General features: G+C 50.8%; 1 protein-coding gene across 1 annotated transcript in view; it reads left to right on the forward strand.

Annotated features, from left to right (window-relative positions):
- Window positions 1-1811: 1811 nt before the first annotated feature.
- The window catches only part of LOC119956412 (protein FAM83F-like), a 22056-nt gene continuing 5891 nt past the window's right edge, over window positions 1812-17976 (forward strand). Inside the window, exons 1-3 of the mRNA XM_038783610.1 lie at window positions 1812-2326; window positions 15290-15457; window positions 16162-16283. Coding sequence (XP_038639538.1) covers window positions 1877-2326; window positions 15290-15457; window positions 16162-16283 — 740 coding nt within the window. The 5' untranslated portion in view covers window positions 1812-1876. The remainder of the gene's footprint in view (window positions 2327-15289; window positions 15458-16161; window positions 16284-17976) is intronic.

Consider the following 17976-nt stretch of genomic DNA (forward strand, 5'->3'; position numbering starts at 1 on the left):
TGTTCTGTGCTGTACTGTTCTATGTTCTATGTTCTGGCCTCTCCCTTGCATCCATCAATCCATCACTGGCGACCGTGTCTTCCGCCACCTGGGCCGTCTGCTCGGAAATTCCCTCCCTGAACTTTTTTCCCCCCGATCTTCCTTAAAAGGAAGAAGCTATTGGTCACCTGTCCCAAAATCTCCTTATGTCCGATTATACTCCTGGGAAGCACTTAGAACTGTGTTACAGACAGGAGGGGTGTTAATTCAAACAGCCCTGTTTTCTCCTCTCATCATCTGCCCTTGAACAGGAAAGTGTTTCAATTTGCTTCGCCCTTTATAGTCGGTGGTTTTGATCTGCTCTAATTTTCTATTAATAACACCTCAGCAAACCCAGGACAGGATGAACTCAGAGGGTTAGTTTTTTTGCACACACTCAAATCGAACAGAGTGGGTGCGGGGGGTGGGGTGTAGGGTTTACTTAGTGGGCCCTGTGCACTCATTCAGTCAAAGAGGGCTAGAGGAAGTAAGATTTACAGGGCAAATACCACAGAGGAAATAGTTATTGTTTCATGTGTGTCCAGAGTCAGTCCAGTGAGGTATTCCTTCATGAGAGGTCGGCAGGTTGAAGAGTGATGCTGGATAATTCACTTTTCCAGCAGAGTTGGCTTCCACAATGAGATAGACATGCAGAGGTGAATCAGTCCTGTAGGCGATGGTACAAAGGGTCTAATAATGCCACACTCTCAGCCAGGATCCATGCCACTGGCCGGGGGTGGGGGGGGGGGGGATCGGCCAGGTCTGGGGGGGACTGCTGAGGGGGGTGGCTGGTGGGGTCGCGGTCGGTGGGTTATGTTTAGCGTACGGCCGGCACCATGTTGTACGATGCGACCGGTGCAGGCCGTGAATCACACTGAGGATGTTTGCAACACTGGGACAGACCTTTGGTTCTTTTTTTTTATAAATTTAGATTACCCAATTATTTTTTCTATTAAGGGGCAATTTAGTGTGGCCAATCCACCTACTCTGCACATTTTTGGGTTGTGGGGGCGAAACCCACGCAGACACGGGGAGAATGTGCAAACTCCACACCGACAGTGACCCAGAGCCGGGATCGAACCTGGGACCTCAGCGCCGTGAGGCGGTTGTGCTAACCACTAGGCCACCGTGCTGCCCTTGACCTTTGGTTCTTTGACCGAGGAGAAAATGAGAGGCCCATAACCGCCTCTGGATAAGTGGGTGCTGCAGAATGCTGACTGCGGTGGGGAGGCGGCCCGTCACAGGCGATGGGGCGACGGAGAGAACCGACCTCACCCCCACCAGAAATGCAACAAAGACAAAAATGGAGCTCCTTCAAAAGATTGCCCCCCACAGATCTGGCCCCCATGCAGCGAAGGAGGAACTCACATTTATACTGCACCTTTCCCAGCCTCAGGTTGTCAATCCATCTCTCATCATCTCTCCTGGCGTGTCCTCAAGACTTCCTGATACTCAGGAATTTATTCAAATGTTTTTTTTTCTCCCTGTGTGCAGATTTAAAAAATATATATTCTGTGCAAATACTGTGACTGCTGATTTGACTGAGGTGATTCATCAGCAGCAAGCTGAGTTATTCCTTAAGAACTTCCCGCACCTGCTCAGTGTTGGACCGAAATTCGAGCTCCCCTTCCTGAAAGGTGCCACCGCTTCCCTTTAAGAAGTCCCACCTCCTTCCCATTAGCATTGGCTGCTCAGCACGGCCGCGCTCGCTGATTGGCTGCGGCGCCCGTCAATCACGCCCCTTAAAGGGAGGACGCTCCCCGACAAAATGTTGCCTTACCTGTTGGACTTTGCGTGACGTCAGACAGGTGAGTCCGGACTAGAAAGAGGCGAGAATCAGCCGCAGCAGCGAGGGAGAATGGCGGGCTCCCAGCTGGAGTGTCTGGAAGATGATCACATTAATATCAGGATTACTCCTAAACATGCAGAATTCTACTACAGTGAATATCACCGTGTGGCCTTAAACGAGCTCCTCTGGTCTGGCCAGGCGGGTTTCCACAAGGTGCTGCAGGACAAAAACATCAAAGAGTTTATTTCCTCCAAAGAGGTGGAGGGCATTTCCCAAAACTGGTACAGGTATGAAGTGGAGGGGGGAGACATTGCCAGAGGCCAGAAGGCAACAAGTGCCCACTCTTCAACCTACTGGCCAGAGCAGAGTGACACCCCAGTCCCTGACCTGGATCTGGGCTGGACAGCGCATGTCACCTATCGGGGGATCACCAGGGCAACTGTCCATATGCACCCACCGAAAAACAACGACCCTTTCATCAAGGAAATAGTGCGGAAGGTGATCCAAGAGGCGAACAAGGTGAGTGAGCATCATCACCCAACCAACTCCCATTTCTATAACGCTTTTCATCAACTTCTGAAGTGTAGTCACTGTTGTAATGTAGGACGCGGCAGCCAATTTGCGCGCAGCAGATCCCACAATTAGCAATGTGTTGATGACCCAGATCATCTGTTTTAATGATGTTGGTTGAAGGTTAAACATTAGCCCCAGGAGATGAGGAGAATTCCCCTGCTCTTCTTCCCCCATCTGTGAGACCATTCACATCCCCCCCAGTTTAAACACCATGGGACCTTCCAACAGTGCGGCACTCCCTCAGTACTGACCCTCTGACAGTGCGGCACTCCCTCGGTACTGACCCTCTGACAGTGCGGCACTCCCTCAGTACTGACCCTCTGACAGTGCGGCACTCCCTCGGTACTGACCCTCTGACAGTGCGGCACTCCCTCAGTACTGACCCTCTGACAGTGCGGCACTCCCTCAGTACTGACCCTCTGACAGTGCGGCATTCCCTCAGTACTGACCCTCGGACAGTGCGGCACTCCCTCAGTACTGACCCTCTGACAGTGCGGCGCTCCCTCAGTACTGACCCTCTGACAGTGCGGCACTCCCTCGGTACTGACCCTCTGACAGTGCGGCACTCCCTCAGTACTGACCCTCTGACAGTGCAGCACTCCCTCAGTACTGACCCTCTGACAGTGCGGCACTCCCTCAGTACTGACCCTCTGACAGTGCAGCACTCCCTCAGTACTGACCCTCTGACAGTGCAGCACTCCCTCAGTACTGACCCTCTGACAGTGCTGCACTCCCTCAGTACTGACCCTCTGACAGTGCAGCACTCCCTCAGTACTGACCCTCTGACAGTGCGGCACTCCCTCAGTACTGACCCTCTGACAGTGCAGCACTCCCTCAGTACTGACCCTCTGACAGTGCAGCACTCCCTCAGTACTGACCCTCTGACAGTGCCGCACTCCCTCAGTACTGACCCTCTGACAGTGCTGCACTCCCTCAGTACTGACCCTCTGACAGTGCAGCACTCCCTCAGTACTGACTCTCGGGTGATGCATTGCTTCCTTAGTCTTGGCACTGGATGTGTGAGGATAGACTTGTGTTTCGTGTCAGGATTCGGATTCGGAACCCGTCGCTTCCCGATTCTGAAGTGGAAGCTCCGACACAGTGAGCCACAGAGATTAGATTGGATTCAGGTGATTTATTGTGTTGTAAAATGCCCCTGAAACATTAGTCCATCATTCTCTTTCGGACGCTCCCCAACACTGTGTGTGTTTTCATAAGAAAGAAGAGAGAGACTCGGCCACCCGGCCCCTTTATTCTGTCCCTTTCTGCATGGATTTATATCATTGATATAACTTTGAGTTTGTTATGTGAGGTTTAGTCAGGGTTACTTTCAGTTGGCCAAACGCACTCCAGTCTCAACAAGGTCTCGCTACAAGATGTTACCCCCTCCTTCGCTCAGCTGGATTCCCCCCCCGCCCCAGATCCCCCCCCCCCCCGCCCCTCCCTCTGCCCCACCCCAACCTCACTTTGCCTCTCCCACCTTTACAAAGCTTCCGAAATCCAATCCCCTCAACCAGACATTTCCTGACTCTCCCACAGTGACTGTGGATCCCGGCAGGGTGCTCCAGCTGCTGTGTTACTTGACTTCCAGTTGGAGTGAGTTCGAATCCCACCAATTCGGTTGAGAATTTGAGTTAAGTATTTTAACAGCTGTGATCAGTGAAGGTGGCCGGGGTCATACCGGATTGGCGTGGGGTCATTCGGGCAGGAGGCGAGCCAGGCTCTGACTTTCCCTTTGCTCACCTGCACGAACCTGTTCTGCAGCAGTGCAAGAAGACAACGCTGTCTCCACTAGCACTGTGCGTTTGGGGATGGGCAGAACGCTGTTTTAAAAAGAATTTCTTGATGCGAAGTAGGCTGGGCGGTTTCTGAAGTCGCACAAATGCAAACTGTTGACACATGAAACAAGGAAAGGGTTTGTTTACAGAAAGATGTGAATTTGTTAACTGAATATCACCATTAAAACCAGAATTTGGGAAATGTCTGGTGGATCAGTGTATGTGTGTGTGTGTGTGTGTCCCTCCTGAGGTGATTCATTTTGGTAGGACAAATTTGAATGCAGATTACAGGGTCAACAGCAGGGATCTGAGGAATGTGGAGGAGCAGAGAGATCTTGGGGTGCATGTCCACAGATCTCTGAAGGTTGCCACTCAAGTGGATGGAGCCGTGAAGAAGGCCTATAGTGTGTTAGCGTTTATTAACAGGGGGCTTGGGTTTAAGAGTCGCGGGGTTATGCTGCAACTATGCATGACCCTGGTGAGACCTCATTTGGAGTATTGTGTGCAGTTCTGGTCACCTCATTCTGGGAAGGATGTGGGAGCATTGGAAAGGGTGCAAAGGAGATTTACCAGGATGCTGCCAGGATTGGAGGGTAGGTCTTATGAGGAAAGGTTGAGGGAGCTAGGGCTTTTCTCATTGGAGCGAAGGGGCTGGTTTAGCTCACTCGGCTAAATTGCTGGCTTTTAAAGCAGACCCAAGGCAGGCCAGCAGCACGGTTCGATTCCCGTACCAGCCTCCCCGGACAGGCGCCGGAATGTGGCGACTAGGGGCTTTTCACAGTAACTTCATTGAAGCCTACTCGTGACAATAAGCGATTTCATTTTCATTTTTCATTTCATTTCAGGAGGATGAGAGACAAATTAATAGAAGTTTATAAGATGATGAGGGGGATAGATAGAGTTGGCGTTCAGAGACTATTTCCTCGGGTGAATGGAGCTGTTGCAAGTGGGCATATCTATAAGGTTCAGGGTGGGAGATATAGGAGGGATGTCCGAGGTAGGTTCTTTACTCAGAGAGTGGTTAGGGTGTGGAATGGACTGCCTGCTGTGATAGTGGAGTCGGACACTTTAGGAACTTTCAAGCGGTTATTAGGTAAGCACATGGAGCACACCAGAATGACAGGGAGTGGGATAGGTTGATCTTGGTTTCGGACAATGCTCGGCACAACATCGAGGGCCGAAGGGCCTGTTCTGAGCTGGACTGTTCTATGTGTCAGAGAACCCCCTGGGAGATAGGGGATGAATTTCCCAGAGCATGTGCTGAAATTGGATGCTCTTTGCTCACAATTCTGTTTCCTCTATTTCCCTGTGGCTGTTGGCCTGAAGTCACAGTGTTGGACATGGAGATTGAACGTTGATAGGTCTAATGTGTTTTTCATCTTTCTTTTATTGTTGAATTTACACCCCTCTCCATTTCCCTCACTTAATCTTGATTCATGGCTGAGTCACCCCCCAGTCAGCAGCACAACAATATCTTGCCTCCTTTATTCATAGTTTAAATGTGAATGGACAGAAATTTGTTGGTGATTTTTCTCATTCCAAACAATCCTTGGTATAAGTGGCAATTTGAAGAGCCCTCGCTGCAAAAATAGATCCAAAACATTCATCAAAGTGCGTCCTGTCCTTGCGCTGATAAAACAATCCACTCATGGGATGTGGTCTTCGCTTTATTGCCCAAACCTGAATACCCCTTGAGAAGGTGGTGGTGAGCCGCCTTCTTGGGCCTCTGCAATCCATGTGGTGTAGGTACACCCACAGCGCTGTTAGGGACGGAGTTTCAGGATTTTGACCCAGCGACAGTGAAGGAACGGCCGATATATTTCTGATTCAGGATGGTGAGTTACTTGTAGGGCAACCTCCAGGTGTTGGGGTTCCCCATGTCTCTGCCGCCCTTGAGCTTCTAGGTAGGAGAGGTCGAGGGTTTGGAAGGTGCTGTCTGAGGAACAGGGCATCTTGTAGATGGTACACACGGCTGCCACTGTGGTCGGTGGTGGAGGGGGTAGATGTTGAAGCTGGTGAATGAGGTGCCAGTCAAGCGGGGCTGCTTGGTCCTGGATGGTGTCGAGCTTCTTGAGTGTTGTTGGAGCTGCGCCCATCCAGCCAAGTGGAGAGTATTCCATTACACTCCTGACTTGTGCCTGGTAGAAGGTGGATGGGCTTTCAGGAGGTGAGTTACTTGCTGCACAATTCTCGGCCTCTGACTTGCTCTCGCAGTCGCAACATTTCTGTTCAATGATAATGCACGCAGGTGGCTTTTGGTACTGTTTCTGGTGCTGTTGCTGGGTGGGGGGAGGGGGGAGGTGGGGGAGCTGCTTTGCTGACGGGGGAGGAACTGTTACTAGGTGACAAATGGGTGGTCAGGGATGGCGGATGCTCGAGGGCGGGCCCGAAGAGGCAGGAGAACACGAGCTGGAATTGTGTCAGACACGGGGGCAGGTACATGAAATTAAATGAAATGAAAATCGCTTATTGTCACGAGTAGGCTTCAATGAAGTTACTGTGAAAAGCCCCTAGTCGCCACATTCCGGCGCCTGTCCGGGGAGGCTGGTACGGGAATCGAACCGTGCTGCTGGCCTGCTTGGTCTGCTTTAAAAGCCAGCGATTTAGCCCAGTGAGCTAAACCAGCCCCTGGTGAGTGGGAAGCTGGAGGGGATGCGAGTGGTACTCGTGAATGTATATGCTCCAAACTGGGATCATGTAGAATTTATGAGGCGGGTACTAGGTAAGATCCCAGACTTAGAGTCACATAACTTGATCATGGGGGGGAGATTTCAACACAGTCATTGATCCAGAATTGGACCGGTCAAAGTCCAGGGCTGGGAGGGTGCAAGTCGCGACAAAGGAATTGAGGGGGTTTATGGAGTAGATGGGGGGGAGTAGACCCATGAAGGTTTGGACGGCCAAGGGCAAAAGAATTTTCTTTCTTCTCCCATGTCCACAAGGTTTACTCTCGCATCAACTTTTTTGTTCTGAGCAGGGCTCTACTACCGGGGGTGGTGGATACTGAGTACTCGGCAATCGCAGTGTCAGATCATGCCCCGCACTGGGTGGATCTATGGGTTAGTGTGGGGAGAGAGGGCAGCGCCCGCTGTGGAGACTGGATGTGGGGCTGCTAGCGGACGAAGCGATCTGTGGGCGGGTGAACAAGTCCATTCAGAACCACCTGGAATTAAATGATACGAGGGAGGTCACCGCAGCGATGGTCTGGGAAGCTTTGAAGGCAGAGATCAGAGGGGAATTAATCTCGATACGGGCCCATAGAGAAAAGGTGGAACGAGCTGAGAGGGATAGGTTAGTTGGGGAGATACTCCAGGTGGACAGGAGATATTCGGAAGCCTCGGATGCGGGGCGACTGAGGGAGCAGCGGAGGTTACAGGCTGAGTTGGGGCTGTTGGCTACAGGGAAGGTGGTGGAATAACTGAGGAAGGCAAGGGGACCGGTGTATGAGTACGGGGAAAAGGCAAGTAGAATGTTAGCGCACCAGCTCAGGAAAAGGGAGGCGGCCAGGGAAATAGGGAGAGTAAAGAGTAGAGGTGGGAACACGGTCCTGGACCCAGTGGGGGTGAATGAGGTGTTTAAGGACTTTTACAGTAAATTATACGAGTTGGGACCCCCGGTGGGTGTGGAGGGGATGAGGCAGTTCTTGAGTCAGTTGAGGTTCCCGAGGGTGGAGGAGGAACTGGTGGAAGGGCTGGGAGCCCCAATTGAGATTGAGGAATAATCAAGGGGCTGGAGGGCCTGCAGTCGGGGAAGGCCCTGGGGCCGGACGGCTACCCGGTGGAATTCTATAGGACGTTTTCGGAGATATTGAGCCCACTGCTGGTGAGGGCATTTAATGAAACAAAAGAGAAGGGATTCCTCCCCCCAACAATGTCACAGGCCTCGATTTCACTGATCCTGAAACGGGAGAAGGATCCGGAGCAATGCGGGTCATACAGGCCAATTTCTCTACTGAATGTGGACACCAAACTGCTGGCTCAGATACTGGCCACGAGGATAGAGGACTGTGTCCCGGGAGTGATGGGGGAGACCAGACGGAATTTGTAAAAGGCAGGCAATGTTAGAAGGCGCCTAAATGTTATTATGATGTCCTCAGAAGGAGAGGAGGCGGAGAAGGCTTTCGATCGGGTGGAGTGGGATTATCTGTGAGAGGTGCTGGGAAGGTTTGGGTTTGGTGAGGGCCTCATTGACTGGGTGCGGTTGCTCTATCAGGCACCAGTGGCGAGCGTGCGTACAAACCGGCTGTGGTCGGGGTATTTTAAACTACACTGATGGACAAGACAAGGTGCCCCCTCTCCCCGCTGCTGTTTGCTCTGGTCGTAGAGCCATTGGCCATGGCGTTCAGAGCCTCCAGGAACTGGAAAGGGCTGGTTCAGGGAGGGTGGAGCACCAGGTCTCACTTTACGCAGATGACCTGCTTTTGTATATCTCAGACCCGTTGGAGAGGATGGGAGAAATTATACGGATCTTAGGGGAATTTTGCAAGTTTTCGGGGTATAAATTGAACATGTGGAAAAGCGAGATATTCGCGATCCAGGCAAGAGGGCAGGAGAAGAGACTGGGAGAGCTGCCGCTTAGAATGGTAGGGAAGAGCTTTCGATATCTGGGAATCCAGGTAGCTCGGGAATGGGAGGCACTGCACAGGTTAAACCTATCCCGGTTGGTAGAACAAATGGAAGGGGACTTTAAGAGATGGGACATGCTCCCAGTATCACTGGCGGGGAGGGTACAGACCGTGAAAATGACGGTCCTCCCCAGATTTCTGTTTTTTTTTAGAATTAGAACAGTACAGCACAGAACAGGCCCTTCAGCCCTCGATGTTGTGCCGAGCAATGATCACCCTACTCAAGCCCACGTATCCACCCTATACCAGTAACCCAACAACCCCCATTAACCTTATTTTTTAGGACACTAAGGGCAATTTAGCCTGGCCAATCCACCTAACCCGCGCATCTTTGGACTGTGGGAGGAAACCGGAGCACCCGGAGGAAACCGACGCACACACGGGGAGGACGTGCAGACTCCACACAGACAGTGACCCAGCCGGGAATCGAACCTGGGACCCTGGAGCTGTGAAGCATTTATGCTAACCACCATGCTACCGTGCTGCCCTGTTTGTCTTTCAGTGCCTCCTCATCTTCATCCCAAAGGCCTTTTTCAAGCGGGTGAATAAGGTTATTTTGGGCTTTGTGTGGGGGGTAAAACCCCGCGAGTGAAGAAAGTGTTGCTGGAGCGCAGTCCCGGTTGGGGGGGGGGGGGGGGGTAATTGCTGGAGAGTAGTCCGGGGAGGGGGTTGGCGCTGCCGAACGTCTGTAACTACTACTGGGCGGCTAATATAGCCAGGATTAGGAAGTGGGTAGTGGGGGAGGGGTCGGCATGGGAGCGGATGGAGCGTCATTTAAAGACACAAGTTTGGGAGCACTGATAACGGCACCTCTTCCATTCTCGCCGGCCCGATACTCCACAAGTCCGGTGGTGGTGGCAGCTCTGAGAATCTATGGGCAATGGAGGAGATATCAGAAGGTGGAGGGAGCACTGGTTTGGACCCCGATTTATAGTCACCTGTTTGTACCGGGTAGACTGGATGGTGGGTTCCGGAATTGGCAGAGAGCAGGAATTAGGAGGATGGGGGATCTATTTATAGACGTGGGCATCCCCAGCCTGAAAGCCTTGGAGGATAAATTTGAATTGCCAGCAGGGAATGGGTTTAGATATCTGCAGGTACGAGACTTTTTGAGAAGGCAGGTACTGACTTTCCTGCTGCTGCCATCACGGGGGATACAGGACAGGGTAGTTTCTATGGGTGGGAGGTGGGAAGGTATCAGATATCTATCAAGAACTTATGGAACTTATGAAACTCTGATAAAGGACCTAAAGGGCTAGTGAGAGGACGAGCTAGGAGGAGAGATAGAAGCGGGTCTGTGGGCGGATGCCCTAAGCAGGGTTAATACCTCGTCATCATGTGCCAGGCTCAGCCAGATACAGTTTAAGGTAGTTCACCGGGCACACATGACGGTGACCCGGATAAGCAAGTTTTTCAGGGTAGAGGGCAGGTCTGCGAGGTGCGTGGGAAGCCCAGCAAATCATGTCCACGTGTTTTGGGAATGCCCGAAGTTTAGAGGGTTATGCAGGGGTTCGCTAAGTCCACGGTACTAAAAACACGGGTGGTGCCAAGTCCGGAGGTAGCGATCTTTGGAGTGTCGGAAGAGCCGGGAGTTCAGGGGGCGAAAGAGGCCGACGTCTTGGCCTTTGCCTCCCTGGTAGCCCAGAGACGGATCTTGTTAATGTGGAGGGGCTCAAAGCCCCCGAGTGTAGAGACCTGGGTTAGTGACACGGCTGGGTTTCTCAGTCTCAAGAAAATAAAGTTTGCCTTAAGAGGGTCAATGGTCGGGTTCACCCCGGAGTGTGGCAGCCGTTCGGCAACTTTCTCGGAGATAATTAAAAATATTTTTAAAAGAAAGATAATGTACACAGGGTGTGAACATTGGGGTGTAGAATATTGGGGTTAGCACTGCTGCCTCACGGCGCCGAGGTCCCAGGTTCGATCCCGGCCCTGGGTCACTGTCCGTGTGGAGTTTGCACATTCTCCCCGTGTCTGCGTGGGTTTCGCCCCCACAACCCAAAGATGTGCAGGGTAGGTGGATTGGCCACGCTAAATAGTCCCTTAATTGGAAAAAAATGAATTGGATATTCTATTTGTATGAAAAAAAATGAATGAAGCCTCCTCTAATACATTTTAAAATTTATTTTGAAACATTATTTTTTAATCAGAAAAGGTTGTACTGGAGCCCGGTGTGAAGAGTCAATCGTGAGTGAGAGATCTCTGTGAGCAGAGTTGTGTTAACAGGAAAGGCTGTGAATCTTGAAGCGATGCTGAGTTTAGCTGTTTTGAGGCTGCCGATTCTAACTGATCAATATCGGAATGCAAAAGCAAATGCAAACCACAGCCAAGTCTGCAGCACAGGTAGTCAACAGGGAAAAGGAAGACATTCTTATCTGTTCAGTTTGAGCAACTCCCCTCTCATCATTATCTGTACAACCACAATTAACCCTTTGCTATCTGCAGGACTCCACCACTGACACACAGCAGCCCTGTGTACCATCTACAGGCTGCACTGGAGGAACTCATCATGGTTCCTGGTGCGCTACCAATTACGCAAAGACGAGAGGAGGATGTAATCGAGGCTTTATTACACTGAGATGTGTGGCCTCCTACAGCAGCTGGCAAACTGGCTGCTGTACGGGGAGCACACATATTTATACTCCGCCTACTGGGCGGAGCCAGCAGGCAGGGATCTACCCCCGTACCTTTAGTACAGGGGCCTTACCGTAAAGCACCTATAACAACATCAGTGGTGACTACCACAGTTCCTTTGACAGCTCCTTCCAAACCCACCTCCGCTGCCTCCTGGAATAACAAGGGCAGCAGATACCTGGGAAGCCCACCGCCTGGAGGTTCCCCTCCAAGCCACTCACCATGCCGACTTGGAAATGTATCAGCAGTCCCCTCACTGTCACTGGGTCAAAACCATAGAAATAGATATCAGTTCACCTATTGCCACAGTCCAGAAAGTCTAAATCCAGAGGGGGGTTCCCTCTTACGGAAGCTCCATGTTAGGCAGATTCCTGGCGGAAGGCGAAAGTACAGAATCCCTTTAAGATGATGTTGCCACAGGTCAAGATTCAGAAATGTTAGCGGTTACTGGTTTCCAGATTAATAGTCTATGTTCACGAGTTCATAAGGTATAGGAGCAGAATTGGACCATTCTGGCTGCTGGCTGGCATGGCGCCAACCCCTCTGGTGCCGGCCAAACCCCGGAAGTGCGGAGAATTCCGCAACTTCCGGTCGGCCCGATGCCGGAGCGGTCCGCGCCGTTTGTTAAGCTGCCGTCGGGCCATCCCGCCAATTCGGGAGAATCCCACCGACTACATCTACAGAATCCCCATTATCCACTTTCCTTGTTACATCTTCAAAGAACTCAAGCAAATTAGTCAAACATGATTTGCCCTTCATAAACCATGCTGACTCTGATGGACAGAGCTTTAGCTTTCCAAATGTCCTGCTATTACGAACTTGATAATTGATTGCCCAGGGAATTTAGGACTATTGTAGCCAATGGATCCACGATCTTGGCTTCTACTTTCTTTACACTCTAGAATGTGGGCCATCAGACCCCGGGGACCTGTCTGCCCTCAAGCCCAAGAGTTTGTTGAGTAATGTTTCCCTATTCATTGTTCCAAGTTCCCTTTCTATTCCCTCTGAAATGCCGTTCCTATAAGAATGGTACTCGCGTCCGTCACCTTGAAAACTGAGGCAGATTTAGCGTCTCTGCCATTTCTGTGTTCCCCACTATGAGAAGGACTTGTTGCAGGCTGTTTGGTCAGTCGGGAGTCCCGTTGTTGGATGTTGGCAGGGTGAAGATAAATCAGCTGACTGGCCTGCTTCTGAATTCTCAACAATATAAAGAGATTTCAAAAGATCATTCGAGTCATTTGACCTCCTTCACCCACAATGATTTCATAAAGGGACGTTTATCTGGCGTCTGGACCTAGCTTTTGTTATAGGGGTTAAAATGCCCCAGTCATTAGCTTCCTGAAGAGCCATTTCCCTTATTAATGGCTCTGTTCCCGGTAGCTATTTGTTGACAGACTCTCCGACTCCAGTAGAGGTGTCAGCTCATAGAAATGCAAATGATCTCCATTTCCTTTTAATCGTTCCTTTTCGACAATTCTAGGAGTCAGATTCCACGTGCAACGTGTTGGGTGTGTCTCCAGTGCAATCCATGGAATGCATTAGTCAGCATCTTACAATTTCAGACATCAGGTGACTTGTAGCAGTCATCTTTCACTCAGAAAAGTTAATTGTTACATGAGCATAAAATAATAAAGTTTCATTGACATACTTTATGGTTTATTTCACATCTTACTGACCTGTCATCAGCAAGGATCTTATTGAATGACAGATCAAGATCATGGGGCCAAATTGCCTACTTCTACTCTCGTGTTCTTATTTAGACTGTGTGTCTATATATAAATATATATTTATATACATCTTGGATAAGGGCAGCAGATACATGGAGACACCACCGCCTGCAAGTTTCCCTCCAAGGCTCCCACTATCCTGATTGGAAATATAACAGCTGTTCCTTCATTCGCGTTGTGGCAAAATCCTGGAACTAACTCCCTAACAGCACTGTGGGTGTACCTACACCACGAGGACTGCTGTGGTTTAAGGCAGCTCACCACCACCTTCTGGAGGGTAATTAGGGGTGGGCTTAACCAGCCACGCCCACATCCCGTAAATTAATTTTTAAAACTGCCAACTAAACCTAACGGCCTGTGAACCGTTCTTTTCCCAGCTGCTTGATAATTTCCCATGTTGCAAAGACTTTCCTACACCCCCCCCCCCCCCCCCCCCCTCCCCAGTTAGGCCAATGCAATGTCTTGATTTTAAAACTCTCATCCATGGTTTCAAATCCTTCCTTGGCCTCGCTCCCTCCATCTCTCTGTAACCTCCTCCAGCCCCACTGCCCTGCACTCTGATCTCCTCACTCCTCCGGTCTTGGCCTTTTTGTGAGCATGGCTAAATTTAATCCCTCCAGCAGTGGGGACGATGCCTTCAACTGCCTGGACCCCAAACTCTGGCCTTCCCTCCCGAAACCCCTCCAACATTGTTCCTTTCCTTAAAACCTACCCTTTGACCTAAATTCTCCTTGTGTGGCTCTGTGACAAACTTTGTTCTATAATGATCCTGTACATTACAATAATGATGCTATGTAAACATGCGCTGTTGTTCAAGAACACAAAACATTTAATTAGAGTGTGAAAAAATGGGCCATTTATCCATTGCTCCCGGTCACATACCAGCTCTCACGCAATGGGTGTCACATATCGGCTGTTGTATTCTAAATGAAACAGAATCATTCATGTTCTCCTGGAGTAGTTTGGACTGGACTCTGAAGTTTACAGGCTGGTTATTAACCTGTAATTCACACTGGGAGATTATAGACAGCTGATTAAAGTGGGTTTGCTAATGTGACCATATTCCCGCAAGAAATATTGACGATGAGTTCAACACCTCAAGACACCCACAACACAAGATATTCAGAAATATAAAGCACGAGGCTCCACTCCACATTCTGCCGTTAAGATTGATTTCAAACTCATGTTAACGGCACCATATTTCTCCAAGGATTTATCCTGGACTCTCAAACACTCTGAACCACCTTTTTAATCCTGCTTTCTAATCGAGAGTTCTTCCTACCTCCCTCTATCTCTCTTCATCCATCCAACCCCCTCCCTCCACCTCACCCTCTCCCTCCCTCTACCTCACCCTCCCTCCACCTCTCCCCCTCCTTCCGCCTTACCGCCCTCCCTCCACTTCACCCCCCCTCCTTCCATCTCCCTCCTTCCACCTCAACCCCTCCCTCCTTCCACCACACCCCATCCCTCCACCGCACCCCCTCCCTTGCTCCACCTCACCCCTTCCTTCCTCCATCTTGCCCCCTCCAACCTCACTACCACCTAACAGTACATTCAAGAGTTTAAAATGACAACGGTCAACAATTGCATCAATTGTGCCAGGTTGTGGAGTTAATCCTGTTCCGGGGTCATTTCTGGACAGAAGGAGTCCATTCAGCCCATTGAATCCATGCTGGCCATCTGCAGACCACTTCAATCAGTCCCATTCCCCCTCCCCCTGAACACTACAAGTTTATTTCCCTCAATTACCCATCCGATGTCCTTTCAAAATCGCTCATGCTCTCGTGGGCAGTGAGTTCCAGCTCATCGCCACTGGCCAAGTTAATAAATGTTCGGGCAGCACGGCGGCGCAGTGGTTAGCACTGCAGTCTCACGGCACCAAGGTCCCAGGTTCGATCCCGGCCCTGGGTCACTGTCCGTGTGGAGTTTGCACGTTCGCCCCGTGTCTGCGTGGGTTTCGCCCCCACAACCCAAAGATGTTCAGGGTAGGTGGATTGGCCAGGCTAAATTGCCCCTTAATTGGAAAAAATGAATTGGGTACTCAAAATTTTCAAACAAAAAGTCAATAAATGTTCTTTCTCACTTCAGAGTCAACGCTGGGGTCCGAGTGCCGACTGTTTGAAAATGTCTCCTTTGACTCTTTATTCAGGTGATTGCGTTGGTGATGGATGAATTCACGGACCAGAATATATTTGAGGATCTGACTGAGGCTTGTTACAGGCGGAGGATCCCTGTTTACATCATCCTGGATGAGGGAAATCTTAAATACTTTCTGGAAATGTGCAAGAAAATGGAACTGAACGAGCTGATGATTCGAGTGAGTGTCACGCGGCGAGATTTGACCCAGAGCCTGGTCAAGGAGGGAGGGGAGGGAGGTGAAGGGGGGGGGGGGGGGGGTGAGGTGAAGGGAGGGAGGGGGGTGAGGTGGAGTGAGGCTCCAGAGATTTTCTATCCGCAGATGTGGCACTGCCACCCCCCACCCCACTCCCTCACCCCACCTCCTCAACCTCCTGTAGCTGAATCCAGGACTCCTGCCCCACCCAGGCAGATGTGTGTGGGTGTGGGAGGGAGGGGGTGGAGGGGGGGGGGGGGGGTTCTGGGTCCAATAATTGTGGTTCATCTTGTACTGGAAGGGCAGGAGAATGTTCTCGTTGAAAAAGAGGGCAAATTGGTCGAGAGAAGGGGAGCGAGGGTTCGAGACCACGATAGAGCACAGGGAGACTCCAGTCCTGTTGCTGGCTTCACTCGCCTCACTCAGGGATCCCAATCCCCCCCCCCCCCCCGCCCGTGCAACAAACAAGACGGGGTCGGATTCAACAGTGAAGCCCCTCACAGCCAAATAGCCCCCCCACACTCCCCCTGCTGACTCTCATTGCTCAGGCTTTCTGGGGAAGGATGGGTTGCTCGGACAAGGGTTGAGGGAGCTGCTGGTCAATTCAATCGCAGCCACCCTCCTACCCAAGGGCGAGAAGGTGGGAGAGGGAAACGTGGAATTCTGTCTGTCACTCTCTTGTTTTTCAGTACCTGCGTGTTCGTTCCATCGCTGGCATTGGTCTCTATTTGGAACCCGGATACATTAAGGGCGCTTTAAACCAGAGGTTTATGATTGTGGATGGCGACAAAGTGCTTTCCGGCTCTTACAGGTAAATAAGCACTTCAGGACCTAATGGCATCTGAAATCACTCCCGAATCCTTCCAATACCGGGTATTTATTGCTGCAAATGGTCATTTAGCAACAGTAAGCTTGTCCCATTTTCCAGTGAGATCTCCAAATCACAGTTACATTGTAGTAAGCGCTATCTATTTGGGCGGCACGGTAGCACAGTGGTTAGCACAATTGCTTCACAGCTCCAGGGTCCCAGGTTCGATTCCCGGCTTGGGTCACTGTCTGTGCGGAGTCTGCACATCCTCCCCGTGTGTGCGTGGGTTTCCTCCGGGTGCTCCGGTTTCCTCCCACAAGTCCAAAGATGTGCAGGTTGGGTGGATTGGCCATGATAAATTGCCCTTAGTGTCCAAAATTGCCCTTAGTGTTGGGTGGGGTTACTGGGTTATGGGGATAGGGCGGAGGTGTTGACCTTGGGTAGGGTGCTCTTTCCAGGAGCCGGTGCAGACTCGATGGGCCGAATGGACTCCTTCTGCAATGTAAATTCTACGAATTTACTTCACCGTTTCCCCCCCCCGATGCTAGAGATCCAGTTGGACTGTGACAACACGTCAGTCAGTCTGGAATCAAAGTTACTGAGGGGCTGGTTACAATGGCCCACACAAGGCCTTCTTACCTCTGAGCCCATCATTCATTGAATGACTCCCGTTGGTGTGTGTGTGTGTGTGTGTGTGTGTGTGTGTGTGTGTGTGTGTGTGTGTGTGTGTGTGTGTGTGTCTGTGTGTGTGTGTCTGTGTGTGTGTGTCTATGTGTGTGTCTGTGTGTGTGTGTCTATGTGTGTGTGTGTGTGTGTGTGTCTGTGTGTGTGTGTGTGTGTGTGTGTGTGTGTCTGTGTGTGTGTGTGTGTGTGTGTGTGTGTGTATATATGTGTGTGTCTGTGTGTGTGTGTGTGTGTGTCTGTGTGTGTGTGTCTGTGTGTGTGTGTCTATGTGTGTGTCTGTGTGTGTGTGTGTCTGTGTCTGTGTGTGTGTGTGTGTGTGTCTGTGTCTGTGTGTGTGTGTGTGTGTGTGTGTGTGTGTGTGTGTGTGTGTCTGTGTGTGTGTGTGTGTGTGTGTGTGTGTCTGTGTGTGTCTGTGTGTGTCTGTGTGTGTGTGTGTGTGTGTGTGTCTGTGTGTGTGTGTGTGTGTGTGTGTCTGTGTGTGTGTGTGTCTATGTGTGTGTGTGTGTGTGTCTGTGTGTGTGTGTGTGTCTGTGTGTGTGTGTGTGTGTGTGTGTGTGTCTGTGTGTGTGTGTGTCTGTGTGTGTGTGTGTGTGTGTGTGTGTGTGTGTCTGTGTGTGTGTGTGTGTCTGTGTGTGTGTGTGTGTGTGTGTGTGTGTGTGTGTCTGTGTGTGTGTGTGTCTGTGTGTGTGTGTGTGTCTGTGTGTGTGTGTGTGTCTGTGTGTGTGTGTGTGTGTGTGTGTGTGTGTCTGTGTGTGTGTGTGTGTCTGTGTGTGTGTGTGTGTGTGTCTGTGTGTGTGTGTGTGTCTGTGTGTGTGTGTGTGTGTGTGTGTCTGTCTGTGTGTGTGTGTGTGTGTGTGTCTGTGTGTGTCTGTGTGTGTGTGTGTGTGTCTGTGTGTGTGTGTGTGTGTGTGTGTGTCTGTCTGTGTGTGTGTGTGTGTGTGTGTGTGTCTGTCTGTGTGTGTGTGTCTGTGTGTGTGTGTGTGTGTGTGTGTGTGTGTGTCTGTGTGTGTGT

Source organism: Scyliorhinus canicula, chromosome 23 (assembly GCF_902713615.1).
Source record: "Scyliorhinus canicula chromosome 23, sScyCan1.1, whole genome shotgun sequence".
Lineage (NCBI taxonomy): Eukaryota > Metazoa > Chordata > Chondrichthyes > Carcharhiniformes > Scyliorhinidae > Scyliorhinus > Scyliorhinus canicula.